Source organism: Malania oleifera, chromosome 9 (assembly GCF_029873635.1).
Source record: "Malania oleifera isolate guangnan ecotype guangnan chromosome 9, ASM2987363v1, whole genome shotgun sequence".
NCBI classification, from domain to species: Eukaryota; Viridiplantae; Streptophyta; class Magnoliopsida; order Santalales; family Ximeniaceae; genus Malania; species Malania oleifera.
In genome coordinates, this window is record NC_080425.1 from 70,235,386 (window position 1) to 70,256,812 (window position 21,427).

The following is a 21,427-nucleotide window of genomic DNA, read 5'->3' on the forward strand; positions in this document are numbered from 1 at the left end:
ACATGGCAAAATTGTGTAAACATAAAAAAAAAATTTAAAAATATAAAGAGACGAGAAAAGATGCAAAAAAGGTTATTAGTAAAACTAAACAGAGATCATTTAATAATTGGTATTGTAGCATCTCGAACCCAGTGGGGCTCGGAGTGCCAATATTCCATAAATATCCCTATAAAACTCTGATACTACAATATCAACATCCATAATTAATATGAACATACAGCCAACAGAAACAAAATATACTTATACAACTATACATACCAGAGTACTACTCTCAATCAGTCTTTACTAAAATTTTTCTCAAAACATTATACAACCCAGAATGTTCAAAAACAACTAAACATAACAAAATGGTATCTTACAAAGCCCACTCTTGGCTAGATTGTCTAGGTCCCGCCCCAAAGCTCCTAAACTCGGTTTCTTGCAGGTCCTGAAAAATTTATATATTTATTGGGGTGAGACACTTTTCAGTAAGACGGAATAGATTAGTATCAGTGTGTGGCTAGCATGAGTTTTAGTGAACTTTAACACATTCTTTAATTTACTTTATTGACAGATAAGACATTTGTACAATATAACTCACACCTATACAGTTGAAAATACACATTTCTTTCATAATACAAAACAACTTGATAACTAATTACATTTACATAAATTCACATATATGCGTAGAAGAAACCCCCTTTTGGACATATAACATCATCATGTATAAACCTCCATGATCGGATTGTGCGATCCAAAGACTAGGCCTTGGCTGGCCTACCACCAGGCTAGGTCAAACCTTATGTTTGCAAGTTCGATTTGCCTACCCAGACTAGTCTAGACTCCAGGAGGGTACCCAATCCTTCCGTGGCCAAATCGACTTTTCATTACCAACACTTCTATCCAGAACAATGTGGTTGCACTATCTCACATACTAGCTACAGTACCATGCTTTCATCACATCTGGTCCTTGGGGTTCTTAAACCATATAATGCAATTTAAGTAATAAAAAACTATTATATAACTCATTTTGTAATTTAGTATAAAACATGACGTATCAAAATCCAGCATATAGCCATCACATCAAAACCCAGCATACAGCTGTCATATTTAACCCGACATACAATCGTCATATCAAAACCCCGACATGCAGCTGTCATATCAAAACTCCAACATGCAGAAGTCATATCAATCTCGGCATTCAGCCGTCATTTCAAATTTTCACCATTTTCACCACATTCTCAGTATTTCCATCAATCAGTATAAATCACATTTCCATCGTATAATACCGTAAAAACTCATATTCAGTTGTGCATTAACATATAAATAATTATCATGCCACACAACATTTAATTGATAAATCATGAGATACGAAACTGTTCAAGAAAATATATATTTTTGCTGAAAATTAGGTCTGATCATCTTCATAATTTTTACTCAAATCAAAATACTCGTTTAATAAGGAAAAGGAAAATGATCAACCCTACTCACTTTGATTTTTCCCCAAATACGTATAATAAGTAAAACTATCAGTTTCATATGCATGAATCATTTAGAAAATCATATATAACATACACGAGTTCATATACTTGAGTTTAATTGGTTCAAATTTAAGAAAAAGTTGACATAATTTATTCCCCTTACTTGTTCCTAAAAAACTGTTTATCCCACTCCCTAGAACAATTCCCCGGTTCCTGAATACGGCGAGGAGAAAACCGCCGGCAAGCCGAGAAAGACAAGAGAGATGATTGGAGAGCTAGTCGGAGCCTCGAGAGACTTTAGGAGCAAGAGAGATGCGCGGCAGAGAGAGGGAACGGAAACCCTAGCACACACAGAGAGAGAGAGAGAGAGAGAGAGAGAGAGAGAGAGAGAGAGAGAGAGAGGAGAGGGGAGTCCAGAGACGTCGCCACAGGGCTCTTTCCTTCCAAGCCTCATTGAGGCCAGTTGAGAGACGAGAAGGACTTGAGAGTGGAGCACGAGAGAGAGGAAGAGATAGTGTTGATATCTGACTAGGAGAGAGTATGAGATGGATGTCTCGATCTAGAGAGATTGGGGTGTGCTTTGCAGACTTGGAGGGAGAGGAGAATAGGAGAGATTTGTAGAGTTATTAACTGCCCCCGCCTGGCCAGAAGGGGCGGAGAGATTGGGCGAGACTGGAGAGCCCGTTATTGAATCTTTTGACAGAGGAGACGATTAGGAGCTGTCTGAGATACGGGGCTCATTGTTTCGAACGCAATCGTTCAGTGAGAGCAGCTCCATGGACAGATGCATTTGGAAATGATCTCTTTTTCGGTCTACTATGCCTTCTCACGTCTGACCTCTTTTCCTTCTACTCCAATCCGGATACCCGTTAATCTCCCCTCTCCCTCGCCTTCTCAGTTTCTTTCAGAGGAGAGGCTTCCGAGGGAGATGAGGGAGACCAGAGAAGAAGAACAAATTATGAAAAATGACCTAAGTTCTATTTATAGGCAAGCTGGCTCGCGGGAACTCAAACATACCGTCGACGGTTTGGTGTTGAACCAAATCATCTTCATTCTTTCCTTACTTTTCCTTCTCTTTTATTTATTTTATTTTCTTTTTTTTGGTTCGGGTTCCTATAGGTATGCTAGATTAGATAAAAGAAGGGGAAAGAGACATGTATAAATTTGGTAGAGTTGAAAAGAGTAAAGATTTAGGTAATTTAAAGTGTATAAAAACTGAGAATGATATTGTCTTTTTTAAGGGAGAAGACATAAAAGAAATATGAAAGTAAGTCATTTAATGAAGATCAAGTAGAAGGTTTAAACTTAAAATTGACATATGAGAAAAGGCTAAAAATATGAGATCTATTGTAAAATTAGAGTTAACGAAATCAAATTTGCACTAAAAAAGATGAGAAATGGAAAAGTTGTAGGATCGGATAACATCCCAATTGAAGTTTGGAAATGCCTAGATGATAATGGAATTATATTGTGAATTAATTTATATAACAGAATTATTAAAACTAAGAAAATGCTCAATGAATTGAGGAAAATACTTTAATACCTATCTGTGAAATAAAGAAAATATTCAAAATTGTAATAATTATCATGAAATTAAACTTATGAGTCATACAATGAGACTATGGGAATAAAGTGTAGCTAAACAAAGATTAAGGCTATAATTGAAGGTCTTAGAAAATCAATTTGGTTTTGTGTTAATTGGGAGATCTACAAAAGAAATTATACATCTTTTAAGAAGATTAATGAAAAAGTGTAGGAAAACGAAGAGGAACTTGCATATGATATTTATTGACTTAGAGGTGTATAATAGGGTGTGTAGGAAAGTTCTATGGTGGGTTTTAAAAAAACAAAAATGTATGTAGTAAGTAAATTGATGTTATTAAGGATACGTATGATGCAGCAATGACTAGTGTTAGAACTATAAATGGAGAGGCTAGAGAATTTCTAATCTAAGTATACGTCTAAGATCTACTTTGAGCCCATAGTTTTTTGCTTTAGTAATGGATAAACTGTCCAGGAGTATTCAAAATGAGTTTCCATAGTGAATGTTGTTTGAAGACGATATTGTCTTAATTGATGAAACTAGGGTGGTGTAAAATCTAAATTAGAATTATGAAAAGAAGTTTTAGAATTTAGAGGTTTTATGATAAGTGAAAATAAACAAAATATATAAATATAACTTCAGTCATAGTAAGAGAATTATTAGAGAAAAAGTTAAACTTGACGATGAAAAAATCAGTTACACTAATAGTTGACACATTGAATCTATTCTGCAAGTTAAAGAAGAAATTAAAGAAGATATAATGTTTAGAGTTAAAGCAGGTTGGGTAAAATGGAGAAGTGTTTCAAATGTTTTTTGTGATCATAAAATATTTTTAAAATTATAAAGGAAGTTCTATAGGACTACTGTAAGTCCAATTATGCTATATAGAACAGAATGTTGAGTGACTAAAAAACATTATATCCAAAAAATAAAAGTAGCCAAGATGAGAATAGTAAGATGGATGAGTAGTATACATTAAAAGATACATTAAGAAATAAACATATTCATAGTGAGTTACCACATAACTCCTATAGATAAAAAGATAAGAGGTGATTTAAATTGTTTGGACATGCATATGTAAAGAAGAGTGAATTAGTTATTGTGAGGAATTATAGAATGGGTAGGAATAGACAAGATAATTTGGAATGACATAGTAAGAATTTAATAGTCCTGAATTTATCGAAAAAAATTATCCAAATTGTATAAATTGATGAAAAATGATTCATGTAATCAATTCAACCTAATGGAACTCAAGGCTTAATTTGTTATTATTGTTTTACACATCAAGGTTAAAGATGAGTATAAATTTTATCAGTGTAACTGAGCATTTAAATAGTTGGGTTTGAAATTAATGAGTTTCATTAAATATTTTACATGTAAATACATCATTCTAATTTGCTATAAAAATAATTCTATTTCGCTACTTTTATTACAAAACAACTGAATGGAAGACAATCCATTTCAATTTAAAATCCACACTTTAAAATTACACATTCCACTCCCTCGGTGACTCAATTCTCGATTAAATTCCATTGATTTGCCAAGCTTACCAAAACCCACCTCCCAAGAAAAAGAAATAGTAAGGATTTACACTATATTTAATTTGTAGAATAGAATGAAATAAGATATTAATGAAATAAAAATTTAAATAAAAAAATTAAAGGGATAATTTCAATTTCATTCCCTCTAACCTGATTCCATTCTTACATACCAATTGTCCAATTAAGGTTGTTCTTGTTTTTGTAATTATTATTATTATTAAGCATGGGAGATAAGGAAAGAAGGGTAAAGGAGCATATGTAGTAGAGAGTTGGATTGCCTCACTAACAATGAAGTTTATTAAAGAAAGCTGAAACATAATGAAAACGATTTCAAGTCATCGTACATCCTTACATCATACATTTTAACAGCCCCACTTTGCACCTGCACATGAAATGCACACAACGAAGATGCATGCAACTGACCTAAAATCCAAATGGAAAGCTGACTGCTACATTACAGGTCCTTCCCAGCTCAATTCACCATAGCAAACCCACACCCACCTATATTAGAAACAGCATCCCCACATTTTCTGACCCTCTACATGATTGCCACGTCCAAGTAATCTCCAATCTACAAAAATTAAAATTAGAATGTTCCGTTACAAAGGGGAAGCATCCAAAATGGCTACAAGTTCTCATTCCCCAAGAGAAAGTGTTTTTTTTTTTTTTTTACCTGGAAGCTAAGTTCAGCCAATGCCTTGTTGTCATCAAGTCGTCTTCCATTTCCATAAGAGTATGTCTTCCCCACCTTCACAAGAACCAGGAAATCCATAAGTAACATTAAAATATCTGCCGAAATGGTGTTTGCATGTGTTCATGTGAATGGTTGTGTAAAAAAGTTCAATTGCATGGCTGATGCCATTGGATAACTCTCAACAATAACCAAATATTTTACAGGATTTGAAGAAAATTCAAATACAGCATCGGTCATGCTGGAAAGAACAGATGGGATCCCTGATCACAAGAGTTGTAGAAGCCCACTTTGTTCATTGATAATTGCCAACAGTATCAGTCCCCACACTTTGTATTAATGTGAATCTAACTGAAGCATTAATCCAATATGCAGCATTGATGTGTTAATGATCTCTCCAAAAGTGAAAAAAATGAATCTACCTCTTTCACCACAAAACGACCACGTTTATCAGGATACACAAATGCAAATGAAAGTTTCGCATCTCTTCTCCTTGCCGCTGGGGCGACCTCTTTAACCTGAAAAAAAGAAAACTATAACTACAGGACAAAAGAAGGAAAAAACCTACCATAGAGAACAAAGGGAAGAGAGGCAAGTCAACTTACAAGATCAGTTAATTCACGAAGAGTAGCATCCTTCCATGTATAAATTTGAACTTCATCTTTGGGTTCCTTCCCTCTCACTGCAAAGTCTTCCATGCCATGATGACCTCCAATCTGCATATATGGAAGAGCAAACATGCTCGATTAATTGAAGTTTCTAAAGAGAAGCAAGACATGCTTAATCATGCTGGTTAAAAGCTCGCCTAAATGCGTAGCTTGTGCCCAAGCTGCAAGAAGAACCAAACTGTGAGCCTTTCACCCAACTGCCAGGCTGTGTTTGGTGCCAAAACGTGCACCCTTTCAAATAAATGTCATTCTATTCTTTCCTTCCTAATCACTTAGTTTCTTCACATGTAAATTTTGGAAATAGCCCCTCCCCACCCTGATAGGGGGCTACCCCTCAACAACGAAAAAACAAAAAAACAAACCTAAAGTTTAAGCCATTCAGCTTCTAGAACATAAATAGAAAATTTCAGAGGATAATTTGACACTTTACTCTCCCAATTTCAAGTTTTCAGGAATTCCCAACAAAGCAGGGCTTCACCTAAAATTGATTATAAGTTTTATATTTATATTTATATATATATAATACCCAAAAAACACAGCGTGTTAAAGATTGATGTTGTTCAAAATTACAAGTTCCTAAATTCAGACATCCTTGGATAGGACAAACACATATTATTGTTTTTTCAAATAACAGAGAGATCTGACCGTAAATTGACCAGCAACCCCCAGGACAACCTTAGACTGACCAGACTCATTTTAGAAAAAAAGAAAGAAACTCGGAAAAAAAAAAAACAAAAAACAAAACCTGATTTGAATTCCAAAATTTTTCCAAGTACTTTAAAACAATGAAATTAAGACAAATCAAACAAAAATTTTAGTTTCAAATGAGGAAACTTATAATTAAAGTTTAAACAAAGAAATTCATTTCAGATAAATGCACTAAGTATTGTCATGCATTGAGTTAATCGACTCTGCTGGCTAGAGCTCATGCCATATTTAGGATTTACAAATGATTCCTTAGGGATAGGATTGGGGCATAAAAATGAGAATATTCAGTAAGAATGCAAGAAATTCACAATAAATTTGTGAGGAGTGCACAACTTTCAAGATTAGCAATATTAAAATAAGATATTGGAAAACTGGGGTGGGGATAGGCTGAAAGTCAATGGCAATCCAAAGGAATGGCAATGCCTGGATCGGATTAGGGATCCAAATGGAGCATTATAATAGTAGCCTTAGTAGGATTCACCAGAACCATTTGTATAAAATTAGCAGTAATTTGTTCACAAAATTCAAATTTAGCATATAAGAATTTTATAAAGTTTTTAGAACATATAAGCTTCATCTTCCTCAAGCACGTGCTTGCTGCCTAAGGCCCAAGTACTCCTTGCATCTTAGTATCAGCACCTTTTAACAACTGCGGCATTAGTCAATCATAAAATGTTAAACATCATGGACTTTATCACAATTAAAAGACAATAAATTAACTAACAAAAGTGCTAGCAGAATGTCAACCTAAATATTATCTAACATTCATAAATAACACCCTGTACTCTATAGCCTCTTTAGACTTCATTACTAGATTCATAAAGAAGGCAATACAAGCCACTGAAAGGAGTCAAAAGGACAAAAATTTAATTATAGGTCCACAGCATACTAACACCACTTTACCAATAACATAAGCCACTAATTGGATAAAATAGAAAGTATAAAGAAAACTGACCACATAGTTTTTCCTATAAATGGACTGATTTTCACCAGCAAACGTTCATATAGGTTTAGTGGTTCCTTTCCCCGTGCATCAATTGAAGCCCCATGTCCTTTTTAATTGATAAAATTGACTAGATCATACCTATCCTAGTTGTGAATACTCAACAAGGAACATGGAATATTGAGCTGAACCACAATCTTTCAGGTGAGCAGAGGCCATATTTTTAAGTCTGCTTGATGCCATCAATGTCTAATATCTTTAGCCTATGGACATTATATTTTAAATCCTTTGACAATCCCACACATAATCTACCAGACTACCAGTGGCCAAAGGCCATCCTCTTTTACTTTCCTTAGCCACCAGATGATCACACGCTGACCTATATATCAATGCAAATGCCCTATCACTCAATATCCCAGGCAAATAAAAACACACAGCAGGCTGTCTTCCCAATGTCACTCCAACGCCCCGAGTTTGAATTTTCATATTGCTTGGCATGCTCAAATAAGCAAGCCTTGAAACAGTCAACAAAAAATCCAACATAAAAAGATCCCCACCCTTCCTCTAAAGGAACTGATCTCTCTCTCTCTCTCTCTCTCTCTCTCTCACACACACACACACAGACTCACACACTCATATGTCAGCTCCAAAAAGTTTATCAAACATAGGTGGAGAGTGTACAACTTCAAACAACAATACACTCAGAATAGGGTAGTACACATTTCTTTGTGTATTGGCTTATTTTATTCAGCACCTCTCATAAATAAAAAATTTAAAACAACCAAAACATGCTCCAATTCTTGTAAAAGAGGATGCCATTATTATGAATTTATTTATTTATTTATTATTTATTACACTTATTGTCATTGATATTACAAGGACTAGATACCATGATCAAATTAGAAAACAAAAGGACCAAAGCACAATTTTGGCATTTTTCAGGGGGAAAAAAAGTAACAAAACAGCTCAATATGCTCTTTAGAGCTGTCAGTCAACACAAAAACCCCTCATTTTTAAAGTGACTGATCACTTCAGCACACATCTGACGAGTGAAAATTGAGAGGTTTTGAGCAGGAGAAATATTTATGAAAGCAAGAAAACAAGTTTAATACAATTAAAAAGCCTTTTCATTTGTATCTAGCAGGGAATAGGGATGAGTATGAGCATGCATGTGAGACAAATCATTATCTATGCTGCAATGAGAACATAGAAATATATATTTCGATATATTCAAAAGAATTGGAAAAAAAAAAATGCACATACCTTAGTGAAAACTCGAAGCAACAAAGGACAAGTCTGCAATTCATGGAAAAAACAATTCAGAATATGAACAGCTGTGGGAACAAAAGTACAGCTGAATTTCAAAATTTTCAATAAGTTTGAGTGTCCAATTCTATAATGATTACAGTTCTTTGTAGCATGAGGATTGGTATATCTTGTCCTATAATGATAACATCTGTGCAGCTGCCTTGTGAGTTTTTTGTTTTTTTTGTTTTGGCAGGAAGAGAAATATATTAAGGAATAAAAAAAAATTAGATGCTAAAGAACAAGACGTACTCCAACAACTAAAAATGAATAATTGCAAATGGCACCCAATCCCTTTGCAAATCCGTTAAAGAAATACCCCAGAACACCTCAGAAGCCCCAGCCCCAAGAGAAGAAAGAAAGGCCAAGAAGGTACAGCCTGATCACTAAATATTCTAGCACTTCTTTCTGTTTACAAAACCCAAAAAAAATTGTGGGCTACACACACTGGCACAACACTTTACCATTTTATTTTTAACAAAGCCCCCAATCCTCATCATCAAGAATACTTCTACAAGGAGCATGGTTTAAAAATGGCAGTCTGTGTGATAGCATGAAACAGTTGCAACCATCTCAGACATGAATACATTACATAACAAGTAACAGACACTGCGTCATGAATTCATTATTTTGCAATAGAAAACTTGCTAAAAACATTTAGATTCACATGTTTTGATCCAGAATCCTACATAATAATGCTTCAAATGATTTTAGTAAATTTAAATCAATTATAAATATAGCTTTTACTACTAGTATTGGATGCCATCTTGGTTGCTTTAGCTGCTATTGGCGAGAAGCATGCATTTGCTACTTTATTGATTATAAGTGAAGTTCAAAGAAAGAAACAAATAAAACATAAATATAAAGAAATACAAAATATAAAATGTTCATATGTTCACATATTAAACAAGAACAAAAATGCATAGCAATAGAATGTATTTTTGTCTCCAAATAAGATGTAAGAAAAACACAAGAAAGTAAAATTGAAAGAAGACAAATAACTTACAATATGCAAATAAGGAATTTTTAATAAGAGAAAAAGTTGGGTTTATTTGAATGCTAGTTATTAATAAAATGCACACTAAATGCCACAGAAAATAAACCCAAAATGATTTTTATAAGAAATAATAATTACGCACTAAAATAAACCACCTTAAAATCGAATTTCTAAGCTTCAATAAAAGGAAGAGTGAAAAAAACAAAGGCAAGAAAAAGGACTAAAACATACATTTGTCATTCACAGCCAGTATAATAAATGTAAAGATCTGTGATAGCTGTTATGGACCATAACAGCCATTCTGTAGCACTATTGGAACGGACCCCAACAGCCTAAATGTTAATTGGAGGATCCCTGAGATATTGCTCCACATGTTTGTAAGTCTCTGGAGCCACTAACGACTGCTATGCACAAATTTTTTAAAAAATGTAGGGAGACACCCACATGTCAACACTCACCAGCAAGGGCAAAAAGATTACACCAAAGCTGTTGGGCCACCTGATAATGAAGAAACAAATGCTCACCTGTTTCATTAGAATTTAAACACCACACAAATTTCTGTACTAATTGCTTTGTTAAGCATCCCAAATTGCAACAAGACATTAGTTTTGATTCTTTTAAGCACCAAAGTCCAAATGAAAGCCTTAATCTTAAAGAGAGGACCATTTTTTTATAGTAAATCTTAAGGGAGAACCATAGCGTTCCAAATAACTCTCTCTGAAGAAAAAGGATGAGGATTTGTGGATTTCATCAAATGATCCAGAAAGGACTTTGAATGAAACAAATTATCCACAAGTCTAGAACGAGTATAACGTCAAGGATGAAACAAAAAAGAATCAAGAATCAGCAAATCTAATTGGAATTCCTGGTTAGCACTGATTTCTCCTTTCCACTCAACAAAACTATTTGGAAGGCCAAATCCCCTCAAAAATCAAAGCATTATTTTGGTTGGTTGTGCTTAATAAGATTATACTATTGACTTGTTGCAGATTAGGAGGTCATTAAAGGCTATCTCTCCAGATATATGTGTGCTTTGTTTTAATTGCTCAGAATCTGCTCTGCATCTTTTCTTGCATTGTGATTTTGCATGGAAGGTTTGGAACAAGCTATTCAATTATTTTGAAGAAAGTTGGGTTTGCCAAAGGACAGTAGATGAGTTTTTGGCAATATCTTTTCTTGGGTTTGGAAGGAAGAAGGCAGGAATCACATTATGGAATTGTGCTTTATTTGCAGCTTTTTGGGGTTTGTGGAAGGAACTTAACTTGCCACTATTTTCAGGGAAGAAGTTATCAAATTTGTTGGTGTAGGAGAAGATTCATTTTCTGGCTTCTTTATGGTGTGCAGGTGATGGACACTTCAAGGGGATGTGTTTTTCAGATATTAAGCACGATTGGCACTCTCTTATTAGGGCATGCTGATTTTCTTGTGCTGCTCTTTACACTTTTTGGCTTTCCTTTTTTTTTTCCTCTCTCTCTCTGGGGGTTCCTAGATTTCATTAAAGAGATGTCTCTTCTCCTATAACACATTCTTTCTCTATCTAATGAATTTCTTTTGCTATCCAAAAAGAATCAAGAATCGGGCATCAGCAGCATATTGACCAGATCATCCACTTCTCTCTCATCTAATTAATGATTTGGAAGAACCAGAATCCCATGAGAATTTATCGTCAAGGGACAAAAGGGCCGAATCATGCATTGGAGAAAGACTAAAAAACAGAGGGAAAAAGAAGTCGATAAAGATGCATCAGTCCCTTAATAATCCCCTGAAATGAATAGCATTACCATTCCCAACCCTCTAACATATAAGAGGAAAAGGAAGATGAAAAATTTGAGAGATAGATTCAAGGACTCATATGAGTAATTGAGTAGCCTAAATGCACTCTTTAATATCCCACATTCCAATGGAAAGACCATGCTTACTCCTAATAAGCTTGTGCTAAAGGGAATCTGTTTCTTAAAGAAACCTCCGCAACCATTACCCCACTGAAGAAATTTTTTTAGATGGCAAACTAACAACCCAAACCTCCTAGCTTAGGCCTTCAAACCAACCCCCTCTCAGCCAACTAAATAACCTATCTTAAACTCACATATATTGAACCATAAGAAAAGTCTTGTGACCCTCTCCAATTCTCTGTGCAATAACAATTGGAATTCTAAAATAGAGACAAAATGAACAAATAGATGAATAGTAATAATCAAAAAATGAGCACTAATAAGTGTAATACGACCATCAAAGGAGAAATTTTTTTTTTTTTACAAAAATGGATATTTTTTGGAATTTCAGAAATACATAAATGAGAAACTTTTTAAACTATTTACAGAAGGTAGAGCAGCTCGCATCTTCAAGTTGCAGACCAACCCAAACCTACAGCCCAAAAATGTGAACAACCTGCCTTTCTTGACCAAGTAATTAATGCTCCCCAACAGTTCCCAACAGCATTTAAGCACTTGTTTATCCATGCACATGGCACCCATAATCGACAAGATGACTGGACGAGTGAGGCTTTCAAGAAGTGTCATTGATTCCCAAGAAGCTGATTGTTCTAAGCCTTTGACCTGGTTCCATTGAGTGGCACCCTCGCCACCACCATGGCAAGGGACAATAGTCAAGCACTCATCTCAAACTCAAGCTCCCCATGGAGGGGTTTCTTTCTACATCCTTTTGATGAGCCCGTGGACAGATAGAGACTACTATCAGAAATGGTTGAAGCTGTATGGCCTCGAGCAGTAGGCAGTGGTGTCAAAGCAATGGTGTTACTTGTAGTTGGTATGTTGAGGAGGTCGATGATGCTATGGGGCCTTCCACTCTTCTTCCTATTCTTCTTCTTCTTCTTCTTCTCTGGCACATAAAGGCTCACGATGGTGGTGGAAATTGTGGTGATGGCTTGGTAATAGAGCAAGGGTGTTCAAAGATTGGGGGTGTTGTTGGGTGGAGAAGTGAAGTAGATTTGTCCCTCACAGTGGTGCTAGAGGAGGAGAGGAGGAGAAGTGGTGAATTGCTATGTGCTGCAATGGAGGTACACAAATGCTTGCAAACAAGAACTTATCTGTTTATTCATCACCAAAGCATGCACGGGATTCATGGAAGCATGCAATTGTCCGCATCTTGAAGATGCAAATACCCTACTTCCATAAATAGTTTTAAAAGCTGACTATTTTTGTATTTTGAATTTTCAAAATAACTATTTGTGTAAAAAAATTCTAAGAATCTCCACACAAGAACACCCACCATCTTTGAACATTCTCACACTATTATTGAGCCACCACTATGGTTTCCACCATCATCCTCACATCTTTGATTGCCAAGCAAAGAAAAGGAGGAAGACTACAAGACCCTGCAGCGTCGATGACCCCCAGCATCCCAATCACCACGCCACTACCGCAACCATGACACCATTGTCGCGCTGCTGTCTCCATTCATAACACCAATACCAACTACGCAAGCCCATATTGCTTCCACCATTCCCTAATGTTGGAAACCATGGTGATGGTTTGATAACAATGCAAGAATGTCCAAATACGGTGGGTTTCGTTCGATGGAGATGGATAGTAGATTCTTCCCTCTGAGTGTTTGTTGGTGCTGGGGAAGGAGAAGGAGGTGAGGTGTCACAGGTTGTAGTTGAGGTGTTTGCTAGAACCTAAACCTTGATTCGTGAAGGCCATCCACATTTTCAAGCTAAAGCTTTGGGATTGTCTGCATTTTAGGGTTGAAGCCTTGGGGTTCTCTGCTTCTGGAAGATGTGGATAGATTTACTTCCGCAAATAGTTTTAAAAGTTGACTATTTTCGTATTTTGAAATAACTATATGTAAAAAACCTGTCATTGATCCCCAAGATGCCAAGAGGTTCCTAGCATTCAACTCGGTTATGTTCAAACCCCTACCCTGCCACCACCACCACAACAAGAGACGCTATCGGAGCACTCGTCCCAAACTCAAGCTCCTGGGAAAGGGGTTTCTTTCTACACCATTTGACATGCATAGAGAGAGAAGGAGAGATATTATTGCCACAAATGGTGGAAGCTGTATAGGCTTGGGCAGCTCCATGGAAATGGCATCACGGCTACAGCAACATGTGGTAATTTGGTTGTTGTGGAGGTCGGCGACGCTGCAAGACCATCCACTCTTCTTCTTCTTCTTCTTCTTCTTCTTCTTCGGCAATTAAAGTTCGGCAGCAATGATGGAACCATGGTGATGGCTAGCTATCAGTATGAGAGACGAGTGTTCTTCCCTCCTAGATGCAATGGATGAGGGCACACATGCCTGCAAACTTTTACTCATCATCAAAACCTGAACCTTGATTCGTGGAGGCATGCAGACTGTCCACATCTTGAATATGTGGATAGTCCTACTTCCATAAATAGTTTTAAAAGTTGACTAATTTTCAAATTTTACTATATGTTTAAAAAATCAATAAAATCCCTCCTTCAACCCTCTAATATTTTACTGAGACACCACCACGATAATATCCAAAAAATATGTAAATAAAGGATTAACCTCAAAAGGAAGACCCAAGTTGGCCAAAACAAAACTGAACCACTTGGCACTCACAGCATTAATCCCTACCAAACCACCCAGCACTTGCAGTATTAATTATGAAGCCTGATGTCTTCTCTAAATCCTCTAAGCAACAACTTACCAAAATTCCATAACATCCAAACCACTCGGTTCTCACAATATAATCTTGAAGCCTGAAGTCCTCCCCAAATTCTTTAAAAAAGCAATGACTTTCCAATATTCCATATCATGCTCCAAAAAGAAAATAGTATCTTCTACAAACTGAAGATAGGTAACCTCCACACCCTCACTGCCAACGCTAAAGCCCTTAATAAGCCCTAATCCTTGAGCGTGTAAGACCAAAGTACTGAGCACATCTACCTCCACCTAAAAGGAATGGCGAAAAAGGGCTCCCTTGTCAAAGCCCCGATAAGGTTGTAAACCAATCCCTACAATACCCATTCACAAACACAGACAGGGAAGCGGGAAAAAAATAAATAACTTTTAACCCATTTCCTCCAAAACATCCAAAACCCTTCTTCTCCAACCTTATTCAAGAAACCAACACACGCTGTCATACGCTTTCTCAAAAGAGGCAACTTCCACTTTTGAAAAAAAACGCAAAACAGATTAAAGAATACTAAGCAAAGGCTATCAGTCTATTCGCAAACCAAAGAATGTCATTACATAGAAGGGTCTCACTGTGCCAGTTGCCACTAAAATAAGAATAAAATTAAAACATTTAACCTCTACAAACACAGAAGCAAACACACAGAGAAAAGGGAGAGAGATGACCTTTTCGCGATCAACAGGTTCGAAACGGGGGCGAGGAGGGGGGGGAGGAGGCCTGGTCTGGGGAGCGGAAGAAGGGAGAGGTCTGCCGGAAGATCTGTTATGGCCATCACCGCCAACACCCACCATCTTCTCATCCCTGCTTCTCTTCTCCATCACCATTTGCGCCCCTTCACCGTATTTCGCTTGCTTCCAACTCCGAGGCCTTTCTGCTCCTCCTTCCGCTAGTCGTCTAGCAATACTCTCGTAGTCTCGTTCCCAATTGGATTGAAAGGAGGGCGCGCTTGGTCGGCAGGCCTGGCAAGCCTTGTTTGCATTTGCCTCGGCCCAAAAAAGTAAGCCCATTTCCAAAATAGAATTACCACCACTCTTAAATTTAGATTGGAACAAATTTTAATATAATTTTATATTATATTTTATTTAAATTTAAGCCCTCTCTAAATACCGGGTGACTGTAAAATTTGTTTTGAAAATATAGATTCGGTACTCTAAATTTATATTTGTGTGAATTTAAATCAAATATAATATAATTTTATATCATATTTATTTTAATTTAAATGAAATAAAATTTTGATCTTAAAATTTAAAATTTATATTCTTAGATATATAATGTTTTTGTGATCCATAAAAATAATATATTATTCATGATATGAATAATTGATTTTTTATATAAAATTTAAATGAAATAATTTATTTGAGTCCAAAATTATATAATCTTTTTTACAAAGTCATTCCAAATATCTTTCTAAAACAACATAAATGATTATTTGAGTGTCATTGTATATTAAATTTTATTTTTTAATGACTTTATTTGCACTTGTTTGTTTTTCAATAAAAGATAACTTTCAATTTTATTCAATTAGGTGAACTAGTCCAACTTAAATTGTTTGGAAGGACATCTAAATTTAGTGGTCTTTAAATATAAGATATCTCTCTAATTTGTCGAATTAAGTGAATCAATCCGATTATATTTGAGAAGACATCTAATTAATTAATCTCATAGTTTTGGTTAGATATGCATCTACTCTCTCTCTCTCTTTGAGCTACCAAGATTTCAAACACCGCTAGCAAATATCATTATCATCATTGTCATGAAAAATTGTGCTTAGAAGTGCCACTATGAGCTACCAAGATCAATTTCATAGTAGATGTCCTTCTTATCACCTTTTGCAATGAATTATTGAAATAGGGTGGCAATATGAATACAGTGTTGTTCATTGGGTGTCACAACAACACTTACTAGATCTCCTACAACATGAACCTCTTCTCCCCACCTTTGCTCTGAACCTTAAAGGGGCATATCCTTGACTCTGGGTCAGGGTCAAGGTTAGGGGTGACCTTGAATGGCTAGAGCTTTATGTAGTTATATGTAATGGGGGCTCGAGAACCATAAACCAATTAGTTCATGTTGAAGATTGTTCTACTATTGTATACACAACCCAAAATATAAAATATGATGTCATATGCTGACTTTTTGAGTCTAATCCCTGTTTTAAGTATGACAAACCACAGCATCTCATTTGTGCATTGAGTGTAAACAAGTTTATGTTTCTGGAAGCACAAGTGACAGATGCAATATGGACGCCATAAAAGCACTTAAACGATCACAACTGGGCGTATTCCATAGGAATTCAAGGAGCAAAAAACTAAAGACTTTATTTATTTTTCAGTTGTAATAGTAATTAGGTTTGAATGTGCATACATACTTATATGGTTTAATTTGATGCTTATACACGACCTTAGATTGACCTTAAGACTCCAAGTTTGATAAAAACCTTTTAATTTAAAATGATAAACATTTTACAAAAATGTTTGAAGGGGTTTTGAACTAAAAAGAAGGCAAAACTTTATTTTTAAACACCGGTCTAGTCAACCAGAGTGTGCACATGGCCAGACTTGCAAAGGCCCAGCCGACCAATCTCTTAAAGCCTTAAAGGCCTAGTCGACTGGCGCATGCAAATGGGCATTTTTATAAAGGTCTGGCCGACTAACACAAACAATGTAGTATCTCGGATAATTATAGAAATTAAATAATAAAGAAAGAAGAGGGAAAAGAGTTTCAAAGGGGCCTCAGCTGGGTCTTGTCGACAAGCGCAAAGTGCTCGTCGACGAGCCGTCTTCTTGGGCACGTCGATGTGGACACATGCCTCGTCGACGAGAACTTACTAAGAGGGCTGATTTTAGAGCCTGAAATTCGTCGATGAGCCATCTTCTTGGACTCATCGATGAGGTGTCATGGCTCGTCAATGAGGCTACGTGGCAAAAGGCCTATAAATAGCTGAAAATCACATTTCAGCAGGAGAAAACATTTTCTCTCAGTTTTCACTCTCTCCTACACAACTCTCTCTCCTTCTCTCTACGATTTCAGCTTTGTTCTTTGCCGGTTCAACGATTGGAAGCCGCCATGCTACTCCTATGAAGATTTTCTTCAAGTCTGCTGGAGTAGATTGTTGGTTAGGCCAACTTACATATCATCCCAAAATCAGGGTAAGTTGATTAATTGGGTATTTTTAGTATTACCAAGTTTATTTGAGTTTAAATTATGTGTTGTATGGGAATATACTAGAATTTTGTGAAGTAAAATTAGGGTATTATATTTTCAGGGTTAGGGTGTTTTTGGGACCCTGCAAGCATGGATTGAGGACCCCATCGGGTATCTTTCTAGGAGCCTAGGATTTTGAGGATAATACGTTGGGGCATGCGAATAGAGTTGGAGGCAAGCCTCCCAACCAGTTAGGTAAGGAGAATAAATTATGTCAGGTATTTTCAGAAGTTTAATTGATTTAAATAGAGCATGTGATTATGGAAATATTAAATATGATTTTGCTGAATTATCAAGCTTAAGGTAATAGAAAGTATGAATTAATTATTATAAGTATGTCATGGGAAAAATCAGTTGTTGAATTTAAGTAAGATTCCAGAGTTGAGTATAGGATTATTTCCAGCAGAAGTATATAGGTATTCTAGGCAGATCATTATACTTAAATTATCCCTCAAGTTGTGTGGCATGAGTAAATAAATATGATATGACATTTATTTTCAGAAATTACATAAGTTATAATACAATGTTTGGGAATACTGTTGTTGAATAGGAAAATAGATTTAATATGTAATATTAGAGAATATGATATCAGGGCAGATTTTATGTTTAGAATATTACTTATACTTATGTAGCATGAGTATGATTTTCTATGAAAATTATGTTATATCGAAATACTACGATTTCCCAGAATAAGTATGTTATATTAAGTTTTTAGGAAAACTGTAAAACAGTACAGGAATTATGGTTTAAAAATATTATGTTTATAGAGCAAAAATTTTATGTTCAGTAAGTTATGATATGGTTAGCCTTATGTCGTGATAAGTATGAAAGACGATTGTATGCAGAGTTATGTAGTTAAGTATACCATAGTCCCTCCCTGTATATGGGCTAGCATGAGGTTATCTTCCTCATATACAAGTCAGCATGAGAAGTGTATAGAGTAGAGTCCCTCCTCGTATACGGACTAACATGAGGTTATCTTCCTCATATACAGGTCAACATGATGATGAGTATAGTAGAGTCCCTCCTTGTATACGGGCCAATATGAGGTTATCCTCCTCGTATACGGGTCTGCATAAGGATGAGTATAACAAAGTCCCTCCTCATATATGGGCCAGCATGAGGTTATCCTCCTCGTATATGGGTCAGCATGAGGATGAGTATAGTAGAGTCTCTCCTCGTATACGGGCCAGCATGAGGTTATCCTCTTCGTATATGGGTCAGCATAAGGATGAGTATAGTAGAGTCCCTCCCTGTATACGGGCCAGCATGAGGTTATCCTCCTTATATATAGGTCAGCATGAGGATGTGTATAGCAGAGTATTATAGTGTTATGATTATTTATACATAAATGTGAATCTATACTAGGTTATGCGTAAGGTACTAGTGTAAGTTTTTAGACTGTAACAGGGTTGTCATTTTGGGTATTTGCTGGCACCTTGGGCTATGTTTTGTATTATGGAGTTTAGACTCTATTTGTATAGACACTGGTATGGTACTATGTATGTATAGAACGAACTTTCCGCTGTGTATATATATGTTATGTATGTGAATGTGTACAGGGTGTACGAGAACCCCACAGGGCTCATTCATTGTTGTATCATTGGTGTTTTGTATGATACAAAGACAGGTTAGGTTACTATACATCACACCTTGGGTCCCATTGTCGGGTTTGGGGTGTGACATAGCTGGTTTTATAGTCATCTTATAAAACTTCCATTTCAATTTTAAGGGTATTCTACGATCACATAACACACTTGAAGCACTTCTCCATTATACCCAACCTGCTTTAACTCTATGCACTACATTATCTTTGATTTCTCTTTCAACTTGCATAATAGATCCAAGGTATTGAAATCTACAAGTACTATTTATTTCTTCATCATCAAGTTTAACTTTGTTTCCAATATTCCGCCTATCATTATTAAAATTACATTTCATATTTTCTGTTTTATTTCTACTTATTCTAAAGCCTATCATTACCAACAACTGTCTTCATTGTCATAACTATCTCGTGAGAGGTGTGAGAGATCACACAGAAACTTTCTTTGACAATTTGTTGCCAAATTAGTATTGACGAGTCTAATTAGTTTTAGAGACATCAGTCCTTTATCCCACGCCTTCAATAATTGTGGCATAATTTGTCCCATTGGGAATGCCAAAAAGAGTGTTTGACTAAAAAGTGTGCAAGCACCATTTTGATGATGCGATAATTGGTGATTGGTGTCACGGATGTGTGATTTGGATGAATGGGAATGTTATACTAGCCCCCATAAGAGGTATTGGCCATATAGATACCTTATTTTAGAAGGGATGCCCTAATGAAATAAGGAGGTAGGGATAAAGAAATCATAGAAATATTAAAAAATTCTACAAAGGAGGGAGAATAAGGGGATGTGAAAAGACTTAGATTAGAAAAGAGGGAAAGAAGATAAAAAAGGAAAGAAGAGAGAGATAAAAGGTATAAGGCCTGCTCAATTGGCACGAGACTATAATGTGTTGATGTGTGAATTGGATTTCTAAATCTTTTACAAGATGAATTACACACATATATACCCATCACTGAGTCAACTCCAAGAATTACCAAAAAAAAAAACCTATAATTACTCCAAAATCTTTACTAAGCTGAACAATCATATGCTTGAAAGTCACCTTATTAACAAAAGCCTTACCTTTTTAAATGTTGGTATTTATTGTAGTTAACTATCCACAACTCTTCATCAATGACTCTTTTGTCCTAAAAGTTTTGAATTAATAAGTTACTTGTTTAGGTTTATCAATTAAGGTCGTGGGAGTTTTTCTCTTAGGCGTCGATTCTTTTTGTCCTAGGAGAAATCTAGCTTGTTAAGCATGCATGGTGATTTCCTATTTTAATTCCTTTAGGCAATCACATTCACTCATGGCATGACCAAGTCTTTTGCAAATTAAGTGCCACATAGCTGACCACACCTTCTCACGTCACATTTAATCATTAGAGACGACTAGGCCATAAGTGGTTCGCCTCACCTAGGCGATTTCCTTGTGCCTTGGCGATGTTTATCATGTGCTTCAGCTAGTCGACTTTTCTTGTAATTCCTTGGATGGTTGAGGATAAATGACTCAACTCAACAATATAAATGTCTTATGCCTTACTTGGACAACCTTCTATTTTAATACTCTGTATGGCTGTCTCGTTAGGAAATTATAACCATATTCCAAGAGAGTCTACTAATATTGCACAAACAAATACAAAGGCAACATTCCACAAAGAACATCCTAATGGTTTAAACTAAGGTCAAACTTTCATATTAAAAGTCTCATATTTGAAACCTAGTTATGGTGGGAAAAGGTTAAAGGATGGGAGATGAGATATCGATTGTTGTGTAGACAAGGCCTAGTGAGAGTATTTGATGAGCCTGGAAAAAAACATAGACATACACACGCGACTACAATCACATCATCGAACTACACACTTAAAGTAAAATCAATTAATTGGGCACACACAAATCATCGAATGAAGACGAAATGACACAATAAAGCATGTCCTCATACTTGTATGCAAACTCACAGTAGAAAATTTAAAAATAAAGGGGAGGGGGGGCCTTGAAAAATTAAGAGGATGTCAATATTCATTTGCCATGTCTTATAAAGGCAACAAACATAAAAACTATGACTTTTTATTAGTAGATAAATGTTATTTCAAACAATTCTATTGGTGTTACATTTAATATATGTGTGTTTTAATTACTTGTCCAAAGAAATAC

General features: G+C 35.8%; 1 protein-coding gene across 2 annotated transcripts; it reads right to left on the reverse strand.

Moving 5' to 3' along the window:
• Positions 1–4,818: 4,818 nt before the first annotated feature.
• On the reverse strand, positions 4,819–15,479 carry LOC131164973 (histone deacetylase complex subunit SAP18). Of its 2 annotated transcripts, XM_058122548.1 has the most exons (6): positions 15,146–15,479; positions 8,818–8,850; positions 5,841–5,951; positions 5,658–5,753; positions 5,218–5,292; positions 4,819–5,115 (listed from the first exon to the last, which is right to left on the reverse strand). In XM_058122548.1, the coding sequence occupies exons 1-6, from the start codon at positions 15,302–15,304 to the stop codon at positions 5,083–5,085; spliced, it is 507 nt and encodes a 168-aa protein (XP_057978531.1). In that variant the 5' UTR covers positions 15,305–15,479; the 3' UTR covers positions 4,819–5,082. The 2 variants fall into 2 exon arrangements, with proteins under 2 accessions (XP_057978531.1, XP_057978530.1); XM_058122547.1 differs by having other exon boundaries at positions 4,819–5,292; positions 15,146–15,452.
• Between the last annotated feature and the right edge of the window lie 5,948 nt (positions 15,480–21,427).